Raw genomic sequence first — 12520 nt, 5'->3', positions numbered from 1 at the left:
TACCTTTTTACCATTTGGAACTTATTTTAGTGGGAGGTTGGGATTTAACTTTATTTTTTCCAAATAATTATCAAGTTATCCTACTCATTGATTGAATTATCCACTTCTCCCCTACTAATGTTTGAAATACCACATCTACCATATTATTATCTTAAGCTCTAAAAGGGATGTAATGACCTCCATGAAGGAAGCTAATACAACAAATCAAAAGTGCCTTCTAGAGAAATCTGTTTGTTCATCAAGCAGCCGATGAGATGAGATGAGATGAGATGATGTGGTCAAAGAACAAATAAGCCACCCCGCCAATCTAATAACAAACCCAAGCAAAGGACAAGGTACTCTATTTGAGAAGAGGTGTAAAAAGAATTACCGCTAGTTTTGCCCTCTGTGGTTGCCCTCTTATCAGCATGAACATTTACGTAGGGCTCTCTCTGGGCCGGGACCAGTCTTAGTGTTTTACCTTTATTAACGAGCTGTTGTATTTCTAATAGTTCACAGAAGGTACCCATGCTGTTTGTCCAAGGACCGCACTTCGAGCAGCACACTGCTGGGCATCTTCCACTTGCCCTTGCAGAAACTCCGCGCTGCTTTGTGCCCAGGGAAGCTACCTGTGTGGACCGTATCACTCAAACCTCCCAAAAACCTTACTTGGGCAATGCAATTATTGTCACCACCATTTTAAAGGTGAGCAAATTGAGTCAAGAGTAGTTAAATAACTTACCTAAGACCACACAGCTGTCTGGGATGGGGATGGGGTGTGAGCTCAAGCAAGTGGGCTCTAAGGCTGTGTTCCCCCCTGCCACCGCCCGACTAAGCTAAAGCTGTATTTTGGTAACACAGCAGCCTGCCAGAAGCTTGTATGGTGGGAAATCGTGAACCAGAAGTGAGGAGATCTGGGCTCAAATTCTTACTCTGCCACTTGTGTGTCATGTGACCTTGGACAAGTCACTTCACTCTTGAGCCTGTCTACCCTGCAAGGTTGTCAGGAGGCTGAAACACAATGGTATGGGAAAAATAACGTCTGGCAGTTTATGTCACATGTAAGTTCTCAATAAATGACAACTTTTATCCATTACTTGGGACTTGAACCCATGTCTTATAAGGCCTGATTCTATCACTCTTCTGTCTGCAACTGAGCCTCTATGAGGAAGCATTGCAGTTTGGTAAGCTGATCCAAGACACTAGAAGCTGTAATCCTTGTTTGTTTTCTAATCTGACCGCAGATCTTAAATGTGTTGGGTGTCTGGACAGAGGCCAAAATGCACAGCTCCAGGCCTTTCCTATCACTCCTGTCTTCTGGCACCAATTAGCAGAGTGTGTTCTGTGGGTGGAGTCACCTCCTGTTAGTCTGGTAGCAGCAGCAGGTTGTCCTAAGTGGAAGCTGCTTTGCATGGTTCACCCCAAACCCTCTCTCCCTCTTGGAACCTGGAGGAGGTGCTCACCGAAGTCCCCTTTCCTCCAGGGAGCTCAGTAACCAGAGGCTGCGAGTTGGTGAGGATAGCGGGTTAGATCCTAACTCTACCTGAGCCATCATCTTATTCGAGATTCTGCCTGCTCTGGGGCTTGGGCTGCCCATCTGTCAAATGAGAGAATGAGACTGAATTTGTGCTGCTTAACCTTTTTGGCTCTGGTCCCTAGGATCATAGAGAATATTTGATAAAAAGCTTTAAATAAAACACAAAAACAACCCCCCCCCCCCGCCAACTCACACACTCTTATCCTACAGGAGATATAAAACCAGCCACCACCACCCCACAACCCCTGGCACTGGGCACCAGTTGAAGGAGTTCTAGATTAACTTAAAATGTGATTTCAGTCTGATACCACTTTAACGTTCATGTAGCCCTGTAAACATCACTTCCTCAGAGAAGCCTTCCTATACCCCTAACTGGACCAAATGCTATTATTGTAAGTGCTTTTATCTTTTTAATATCTCCCTTTTCCATTATACTCTAGGCACTCTGCTGTCAAAAATATGTGTCTTTGGACAAAGATTCTCCCCTTGACCAAACTCTAGCCAGGCTCCTCTGAATTGTCTTCTCAACTTAGTTTCAACTTTGCTGTATAAAAACTACAGACTCTCAACACAAATGATTCCGTCCACTCAGCTCCCCTCACGTTAAAAGACCTAAGTACTAATGTTGTTTCCAACAGCTCAAGGTCGCATCTCCAGGATGACCCTCGCCCCGCTTGTATGCCGGTCTGAGAAGGCTGGAAGCTCCCCAAAGAATTCACATTTCTAGCTAACACCTGACCGTAGGACCTCTCCACCCTTTCTTACAGCATTTACTGAAAAGAGCTTACAACTGCAAATCCTTTCTCTGTCCTTTTGAGATGTGTTTGTTTCTCCTACAACTCAGGACCTGAGAGTCATTCCCTTAAAATACAATCGTCAGGAAGGAAAGGCCCTCTGTCCCCCAGTCTCTGGGGGAGGGTAGGAGCCTAACTTGGATTATTGTCAGCTAACAAACATGGCTGGCCTCGCCAACATTTACACTGCCCAACCCTTTGTAATTTTTCACTTCCCCAACTACATAAAATGCCAAGGCACCCTGTACAAATCAAAGGTGAATCAGTTCACTCCAGAACCTCTTTCTTACTGTAATTGTATATTCCTGATTAAAATCTATCCTCACCACTCTAACTAGTGTCCAAATTTATCTTTGACACTTGTTCTTTATAGTGTGCCTAATCCCTTGCATGGTGTCTGGCACATAGTAGATGCTCAATAAATCTTTCCTGTTGAAATATGTTGATTGAAATCATCCATTTGTTGCAGCTTTAAATTGCTGCATAACAAACCGTCCCAAAGCTTCATGGTGTAAAACAACAACCATCTTATTATGTTCATGGATTCTGTGGGTCAGGAATTTGGAAACAGCATCTTTCTTCTCTGTCTCATGATATCTGAGCCACCACTGAGATGACTTGAGCGGCTCGGGTAACTCAGATGGCTAGGGAGGAGCCACTTCCAAGATGGTTTTTTCCCTAACCTGTCTGATGTCTGCGCTGGCTGGGGTGGCGGAAGTTTGGGCTCAGCTGGCACTCTTGGCTGGGTGTCTACCTGTGGTTTCTCCAGCACGGTGGTACCAGGATAGTCAAACTTCTTCCCTGACAGCTCAAGGCTGAGAACAGCGACCCCATGAACAGGTGAAAGCTTTATGACTTTTTATATCTGGCCCGAGAGGTCATAGAGCTTCACTGCTTCCATATTCTATTGGTTGAGGCAGTTATAAATCTGCTTTGATTCAAGAGGAGGGAATATTAAGGAATTTTCAGCCTTGTTTTCGAAGCACCACACTATCTGATCCAGATTTGGGGAGAATTCTCTTCATATCAACAAGGATTAAATTTGGCTGCAGAGGACAGAAAACCCATAGAAACAGCGGCTTAAATGAGATAGTTTCTCTTTTACACATAAACAAAGCCTAGGAAGAGGATGTCAGGATTGGTTCAGTGTGTACAATGTTAGGGAACCAAGTGCCATCTGCCAAGTTGTTTCACCATCCTCAGTGCATGCCTTCTACCTCATGACCCAAGGTGGTTGCTTGAGCTCCAGTCTTCACATCTAAATCCAGCCAGCAGGAAGAAAGAAGGGTAAGGAAGTTTCTTTTAAGGACATTACTTGTGAGCTCCCTCTCATACCACCATTTATAGCCCATTAACAGCATGCTTAGTCACATGGCCATCTATGTCTAGCTGCCCTGGAGGCTGGGAAACATAGTCTTTATTTTGGAAGACCATGGACCCAGAGAAACAAACGAATGAAAAAAAAAAAATCAAGGGTTCTACTGTTGGGCAAGAGGAGAATGGATACTAATTTACAGACATCCCGCTGTTTCTGCCACACCTTTTTATTGCATTCTACATTCTGTCACGGGGACCAGCTGCGGGCCTGGACAACATACTTCCTTTGTTCTCGTTACCAGTTACTCTGGTAATTAGGGAGGAGGGTGTCGCAATCTAAATAAGTTCAAAGTATTAAGCAGATAAAACGTGTCAATGCTCTGGTTTCGGGAAGAACTGGAGCCCCGCCCAGTAAGCCTCTTTCCACTTTGCTGGGTGGTCCCCTGGAGTTTCTGGAAGTGGACTTGGAAAATTCCCAGATTACATTGTCACCGAGGCCCTTCCAGCAAGAAGGCCTGAAGCATTCATGTTTGTTACATTTGGGGATATAAGCTCTCTCTGCCCTTAACCAGGTTGTGCCCTCCATTAGACACCTTCCCAGTGAGTTCAGGCAGATACGTATCAAAGTGAGCATGAGACAGACACAAAGCCTGACATTAGTTGACCACTCACTGTGGGTCCCTTACATTTTTTATTGCTGTTGTTGCAAGGCCAGGGTTGATTTCAACACAATCCCATGTACCAAATGCTGTAACGAAGTATGATGGTATTATGGACTGAATTGTGTTCCCTGCAAAGATAGGTTGAAATCTTAATCCTTAGGACCCATGAATGTGACCTTATTTGGAAATAGGGTCTTTCCAGATGTGATCAAGTTAAGATAAAGTCATTAGAGTAGGCCCAAATCCAATACGTCTGTTTCCTTAGAAGAGTAGCAGGGGCACAGATACAGTCACACACCAGAAGAAAGCCACGTGGTGACGGAGGCAGAGCTTGGAGGGAGACGTCTACAAACTAAGGAAAGGCAAGGATTGCCAGCAACCTCAGAAACTAAGAGAAGGGTATGGAACAGATTCTCCCCTGGAGCCTTCGGAGAGGACGGGGCCTTGCTGACAGGACTGATTAACTCTGGACTCCAGAACTGTGAAAGATTAAATTTCTGTTGTTTTTCAGCCACCCAGTGTGTGGTAGTTTGTTTTGGCAGCCCTAGGAAACTAATAGAGATGGTGAGTTTGATGTGTCAATTTGCTAGGCTTTAATCCTCAGTTATGCAATCAAATATTAATCTAGATGTTGCTGTGAAGGTATTTTGTGGATATGATGAATGTTCACAATCAGTTGACTTTTAAGTGAAGGGGGGCCTGATTTCATCAGTCAAAAGGCCTAAGAGTGGAACTGAGGTCATCCTAGAAAGTAAGAAATTCTGCCTGTGAACTATGACTTCAGCTCGTGCCAGAGGGTTTCAGCCTGCCCTTTCTGATGGCCTGCCTTACAGGTTTTGGATTTGCTTAACCATCCCCTACAAATAACATAAACCAATCCCTTGCGATAAATCTCTTAATATATCTCCTACTGGTTCTATTTCTCCAGTGGAACCCTGACTAATACACAAAAGGATGAAACAATCTTGAAATACATTTGCCAAAAAGGCTGTGGAGTTGTTGAAGCCTTTGCAGAGAAGGTAGCTTTTGGCAGAGGTTACCCAGGTGCGGAAGAGCACTTCGAGCAGAGAACAGCGTGTGCAAAGATCTGGAGTGGCCAAGCCCTGCCTCTCCTCCCCCGGAGGCTGGAGGTAGGCTTTGCAGAATTTGGAGTCACATTCTGTGGTCTTCTCCTGTCAAGTTGAGGACTTTAGTGCTTGTTGTGGAGGCCAGGGGTTCTCTGTTTTTTAGAAAAAGGTCTTCATTCTGTCTTTTTACTTATTTTTGATTTTTTGATTTTTAATTGAGATATAACCTTCATAGGTTCATAGGTTTTAAAGAGGAACTTGATGAATTTTTACATATGTAGGACAAATCCCCCCCCCCCCCCCCCGCCGCCAAAAATCCAGAATTATCTTCTGGAGGGCGGCCCCCTTGGAGTACAGGCTTCCCCCCTAGGTGAGTGTTCTAGGAACCCATTTGTATCAGTGCACCAGCTGGCATTGTTGTGACGCGCTGCGTTGGCCTTCAGTGAAATGTTTTTGAAGACTCAACACATCTACCCATTTCATGATGGTGATTTACACCTGTCCACACCATGCTGAGTGTTTAGCAGTTTTTGGCTAAAAATGGCATGATCCCCCATGCCCCACCCTCCCTATTCACCCGATCCCACTCCGAGCAACTTTTATTTTGTTTCCCCAGACGAAAAAAGGTCACAAAGGGAAACATTTTGCTGATGTGGAAGAAGTGAAACAAAAAATGGCAGAAGCACTAAAAGGCATCAAAATCAACAAGTTCAAAAACTGTTTTGAGCAGTGGAAGAAAACGTCTCAACAGTTGAATTGCATCAATGGAGAGTACTTTGAAGGTGACAAGTTTAAATGTGTAAGAATAAATACACAATTTTTTACAAATAAATTCTCTTTGTTTTGGTCCCCCCCCCACCCTTGTATATATCTGTTTGATCACCTTCACGATCAAGATATCAAAATCAGGGCTGGGATTAGGGTGAGTGAGGCGAGCTATGTAAGCATAGGGTCAGGTTCTGCCTTTATTAAAAATTTTGATATGTTGTTTTATCATGGATTTTTGCATTTATTTTGATTTTTAAAATATTAATTTTGATTACTGAGGGTTTTTTTGGCCCACTCTTAAATTTTGCACCTCAGAGAGATCTTCACGTCTCATTCTGGTCTCGACCAATTAAATATTTGCAGCGCCCCCTGGCTCCTTCATTCCCTCAATGCCCCAAAGGAAACCTGGAGTCAAGACCTAGGGTATTTAGCATGATCGCATGGTCTGGGGTGTGTGTTTTTCAGAGGGAACAGTTCATTGCTTTGATCAGCTTCTTGGAGGCATCTGTAAAGTGAAGGTTAGAAACAGAAATATCCACTGGTAGGGAGCCAGAGGAGGGTTTGTTATTCAAGGGATCTAAACAGTGTGTCTTCGGTAGGGCCTGCAGGCCTCAGTGGACAGCTTGGTGTCACTTAGCCTTGCTGTGCCTGTCTTCCCTTCCGGAACAAAGTGTTTATAATCTTAGTACCCCTCTTGCTGGACTGTATAGAGTCAGATGATATACTGTCAGTAAAATTCTTAGCACTCTGCAGCCAACTTTTACTGAGCACTTAAAACGTGCCAGCCGCTGAGCTAAAGATTTTACGCTGTTACTTTTTTTAAAAAAATTGATTCTAGCGAGAGGGGAAGGGAAAAGAGAGGGAGAGAAACATCCATGTGAGAGAGAAAAACATCAGTGGGTTGCCTCTTGCACGCCCGGCACTGGGGACCAAACCAGCAACCCAGGTATATGTCCTGGCCCGAATGGGACCTGGAGACCTCTCGGGTTGCAGGACAACGCCCAACCAACTGAACCAAACTGGCCAGGGCTACGCCGTTACCTTTTAAATAATGCACACAGCCCAACCAGCGAGGTGCTAGTCTCAGCAAGTCCAAGCGGGGACTGGGTAAGAATAGCCTTCCTACTCCGCTTGGGGCAGCGCTCCTGCGGTCCGGAGGGAGGGCTGGAAGGGAAGAGGGCGGTACGCAGGTGGGGCGGGCCGGGGGCGGGGCGGGGCCGCTGGGCGCTGCTGTTCCGGGATCCGGGTCCCCGGCTGCGCCGCCGCCTCGGGGCGCGCCGAGCGCTTGCAGCCGCTGGTGGGCGCATGTGGGGGCGCGCGGTGTGGCGGCGCTGCCCACGGGGGCTGCGGCGCGGCCGGGAGGCACTGCTGGTGCTGGTGGCGTTGCTGGCGCTAGCCGGGCTGGTCTCGGTGCTGCGGGCGCATCGCGGGGCCAGGGCGGCCGAGCCGGGACTCCCGCGCACCCCGCGGTCCCGCCGGCGCGACCCCGTCCTACCGCGGCCACCGGTGCCCGAGGACGCTTTAGGGGCGCAGGGCGAGGCGGTGCGGCTGCAGCTGGAGGGCGAGGAGCTGAAGCTGCAAGAGGAGAGCGTGCAGCTCCATCAGATCAACATCTACCTCAGCGACCGCATCTCGCTGCACCGCCGCCTGCCGGAGCGCTGGAATCCGCTGTGAGTCCGCAGGTGGCAGGAGGAGCCCTGCTCAGGGAGTCCCAAGGCCTCAGTTTCTGCATCTGCGAAGTGGTAGCGTGGGGGTCTCAAAATCCCTAGGGATCGCCGTCTTACTGAGTCTTTCTCAGGAGTTGGCAGTAGAAGGGTTATATGGGGGGAACGGCACCAGAAAGTTTTTTTTTAAAGAAAATAGGAAAATGTCAGAAACTGATAAATCTGTGCTTACGTGGACTCTTGGCTCCCTCCCCCTTGAGAAGATCTGTCATTCGGTCCTGAAAAATGGGGGTCGGGGCTAAGTAGACAGGTTTATGATGAGACCTGCTTTGGGTGCCCTTCCTGGGTGCCACAGCACCCTCAGTCCAGCTCTGCTGGAATCGTCCTGCCTTGGAGAAGCCAAGAACTCCTGGGGTTCAGATAGGCTCCATTCACTTCTGTGTGCACCTGGGCCAATGAATGACCCGGAGGGGTGTGCACCCTGGGCAGGTGAGGTGAAATGTGGCTAGAAGGCCACGTCAGAGGCACCTTCCTTCTCACTTGAGCTTTAGGAGGAGGAACAGGAAGGAGTGGCTAGTGGGAAGGGCTCCTTTTGGCTGTGGTCTAGCCCGGTTCACTCCTATGGGTGGTGCAGGCCCAGAGCCTGTGTGGTCGAAGGTGTAGTTCTTATTGCAGCTGCTCACTGGGCACGTTGTGCGCACTGCCTAGGTTTCAAGAAGAGATTGAGCTGGCAGGAGGATGATGGCCCTTCTGGCCTTGTCTCTCCATTCCTTCATCGGTGGGAATCTTCCATGCCCCTGCCTGAGCCCCTCCTTAAAGACTTTGAGGAGGAGAGGGTTCATTGAGGGCGTCCCTCGGAGTATCTAGTTGGGCGGCCTGCCGTGTGTGCCAGGCACCTGCCATCCCTCCCTGATTCTTGTCTTTCCTAATTTACAGGTGTGGAAATAGGCTCAGAGAGGACAGGTGACAGCTAGAAAGTGGTGGAACTTGGGGGACTGTGATACTCCTGGTCCCCTTGGCACTGTGCTGATTTCAAGATTTAAGGGACCTGCTCTGTGGACCCTTGGCCAGAGAGAGCATGAATGTCTGCACGAGATGGTCCTGCCTCTGCAAAATCTGGATGGACTTGCACCTACCTGTTTTTTTTTTTTTTTTGGATCTGCTCATCTCTAGCCTTGCGCTTTTGCCAAAGCATTTTCCCGGTTAATCTTTTTGAGAAATTTGTTTGTTGGGGTTGGTAGCAGTTCCCCCGACTTCAGCCAAATGGCTGAATGCGTGTTTATCTCCTTGAAATTCCAAGTGTGCTCACTGAGTGCCAGTTTAGAGGAAAGCTTTTAGGTCAGACCCAGGGTTCGAGCCCAGCCCATGTGAAATAAAATTTCGGCTTTTTTGTTTATAAGCTCTGTGATCTTAAGCAAGTGACCTTGCATCTCCAAGCCTGTTTCTTTATCAGCAAAATAGGGAATGAGTAGAAATAACACAACCGAGGAGTTTAATAAAGCACCTAACACCTGGGAACACTCTGTGTACTCAATACTTAGTTTTTTTTGTCTTCCCTGTTGCTAACAATTTACCCAGGAGGTCACTTTTTAGAGTCATCCAGGGTTTTGGTCGTAAAGTTTTTCTTTTCTGGGTTCCAACTTCCTTTATTGTCCCAGGTTGTGAAATCTCTTTGAAACACTGAATGACCTACGGGGCTTATGGTATCCTGTCTCCATGGTGACGCAGTGCTCTGTGGCCTATCAGGATTTGCTTATAGCTCCTGCTGTGGCATTGACCCTGGGGCTTTAACCAAACCCAGTGTGATAAGGGGTATGAATGCCTCCTGCTTTTAAGTCCTGCTGCAAGGCCTGTTGGGTTATTCTTGCCTAACCGGAGAGAAAGGTAAGCTTATCTGTGTTGGGCTCAGCCAGGCCAGGGCTTGATGCATAACTTCAACATGGCCAGTAATGTCAGGGCCTTTCATGGACACTCACTTTCGTTACAGTTCACACAGGGGTGCGGGCCTAGTCATGCTTTTGATATTTAGCCTGAGGATTGGCGGATTGTGAGTTTGTAGTGGGAATGTGAGGGATGGTCCCTTGGGAATCTAGTTAATAAGCCAGGGGGTGGTGAAGATCCTTGAATGTCCCAGGAGGAAAGGCCCTGAGGCAGCATCCAGCCTCAGCTAAGAGAAAAGCCGAGGGAAAGGCAGAGGTGGGCAGAGTGGATCTAGAACCAGATCTTTTATTCCCTTCTCCCTTTCAGGGCGGAGGCATTCGTTTATCTATTTTAATTATAAAAACAATACATGTTCACTCTAGGTATTTTAGTATATACAGAGAAGCAAAAAATAAAAATCGCCCATAAACCTACCACCCCAGGGAGAACCACTGTTAACATTTGCAGTGTATCCTAGACTTTTCCAGATATAGAAATAGATTTTGAAAAATATACATATGGGTATGTGGGTGAGAACATATTCAAACATGAATATTATATAGGCCCACACATGTTTTTAACCAGTGTTTACACTACAGCAGGTGCTTGAATAGCACCCTTTCATTCGAAGTTGTTTTGTTACAACACTGATGAGATGCTGTAGGAACTCCACTTCTATCTGTATTGATTAATCTATGGTAAAATTGGTTTCATTATATGTTGTTTTGCTTAAAGTCAATCTGTTGATAATAAGTGAGGACTGCTGCACAGTGGATAAACCTGTTACCATAGACAGGAAGTTGGGAACTCCCAGGGGACTATTTGTCTGGGCTCTTCCTAGCATCTGCGAGCCTTGGTACCATGTCTGTACTCCTCGACAGAGCCAGGCTGTAGAGAAACGTAGGAGTGTTGGTTCTGATTTTTTAAGGCTTGGTATAGCACCCGGCCTTTCTGAGTCTAATACTCCGTAGGCCGGTGAATTAGAGCACAGCTTTATTTGTTAGTTGTAGTACCAGATTGAGGAGGAGGGGGAGGATGATGAGGAATACTTGCATGGTGATATAGTAAGTATAGAGTTCACAATACTCTTTAACAAATACCATCCCATTTGAGTTTAGCAAGGAGAGGGAGCTTTCGCTCTGAGATGGCAGCAGGCCAAAGTGGGGAGCCAAATAGCTGCGTTTGTGGCCTGGGGAGACTCTTAAAAATATTGATGCCTTCCCCAGAACAATTAAGTAGAATTTCTGTGGGTAGAGCCTAGGCTAAGGCCGATGTCAACAAGGGTTGAAAGCTACTGGCTGAGAGCCTGAAGATTTCTCACTGGGAAGATTAAGGGTGGGTGCTTTGGAGGGCGTGGGAGAACACCAGCATTAGACAAAGTGGGGATTAAATTCAGGCCAAGTGCAGCTGAAATTAATGATGACATCAACCAGTTGTAAGGTGTGTCACAAGTTAGAAATGGCTAACGATTTTGTACTACCAATATTTGCAAAAGGTTTTGATTTTCATAGACCAGAGAAGCCTTGAGCTACTCACTAGAATGCCATTCCTGTTTGCATTCTGATTTATGTAGCTGGAGATGAAGGTGGAGTGAGAGCGCCTTTCCAGGGGCGCATGGATGAGGGCGCCGCCCTTGTGAACGCCAGCCATTCTCTGCTGCAGCAGAGGGGTTGTGCACCCCTGGATAGGAGAGTGCATAATAATACACAGGCATTTGCTTTTCGTAAAAGCTTGCTCTGATTTTAGTCTTATTCATGCTATAACTGCTGATGTATTTAAGTTCAGGGATCAGGATTTGTGGGCTGGGATGATAGCCTGGAAATAGCTCTACGTTGGTAATTTAGCAAAAGTGTTTGGTGTCTTGTGAGGGTTGACGGGAGGGAATTGGTTAGGTAGGATTTCTCTTTTTGCAGTGAGGTAACCTGCTTGTCTGTTCCGATAACATTATTTTTAGGAAAACATCATATATGGTGTGGAGATTAGAATGATGTTTCTTTTGCTTCTCCAACAAGGCTGTAAACTGCAAGATATTTTATTAGTTTTTTTAGACTCATCTTGAAGCAGTCTGAGTGGCATCTTTCTTTGAATCAGTTCTTCAAGTTGAGAACATGTTTAGTTTTTTTAGTATTTTCATGATACCTTTTCCCACTCACTATATGTCCTTATGTTTTAGGTGTGTCTCAAACATGTTGTTGGGTTTGTGGGTTTTTTAAAAAAAATCCAGACTAATAGTCTCCGACTTTAATTAGTTATAATAATGTTCACTTATGTTTATTGTGCTTATTCATACTTTAGGATTTAATTATGCCATCTTATTTCATGCTATTTGTTAAACTCTTTCTTAGTCAGGATTCTTTGGATTGAAAGTGACTGAAAACTCAATGGACACTGATATACATATATAATAAAATATATTGGCTTCAATCACAGAAAATTCTGGGATGAGAACTGGGTTCAGATTATTTTGGGCCCCGGATTCAGGGTTTCTGCTGCTGTCATCAGGAAAAGGTTGACTGGTCAGGCCTGGGGCCTTTGACTTTCCCAGAGGGCCATGTGTGTGTTTTATACATGTCTTTGTGCGTGTGCGTGTGTGTGCGTGCGCGTGTGCGTGCACGTGTGTCTCCTTAACCCTGTGCAAACCACACAGACCGAGAGTCCAGGAGGCATGGTTTCTGAAAGAGAAATCACAGTGCAGTAAGGTGAGGAAAGGTGAAGGGAACCTGGGCAGATAAAACACAACAGTGGACATTATGACCTCCCTGGCCTGTTCTACAAAGGACATGAATTTTCCTTTTTTAAAGATATTTTTGTG

General features: G+C 46.2%; 1 protein-coding gene across 1 annotated transcript in view; it reads left to right on the top strand.

The window, feature by feature from the left end:
- The first annotated feature begins 7388 nt into the window (after window positions 1–7388).
- GALNT12 (polypeptide N-acetylgalactosaminyltransferase 12) overlaps window positions 7389–12520 on the top strand; it is a 29375-nt gene continuing 24243 nt past the window's right edge. The window contains exon 1 of the mRNA XM_054584948.1: window positions 7389–7794. Within this exon, the coding sequence (XP_054440923.1) occupies window positions 7430–7794 (365 nt within the window). The 5' untranslated portion in view covers window positions 7389–7429. The remainder of the gene's footprint in view (window positions 7795–12520) is intronic.

This window comes from Pteronotus mesoamericanus, unplaced genomic scaffold, assembly GCF_021234165.1.
Source record: "Pteronotus mesoamericanus isolate MK-2021 breed Mesoamerican mustached bat unplaced genomic scaffold, CSHL_Meso_final contig_78, whole genome shotgun sequence".
Lineage (NCBI taxonomy): Eukaryota > Metazoa > Chordata > Mammalia > Chiroptera > Mormoopidae > Pteronotus > Pteronotus mesoamericanus.
Note: the sequence above shows the minus strand (reverse complement) of the source record. Positions and strands in the feature narration are given on the sequence as shown.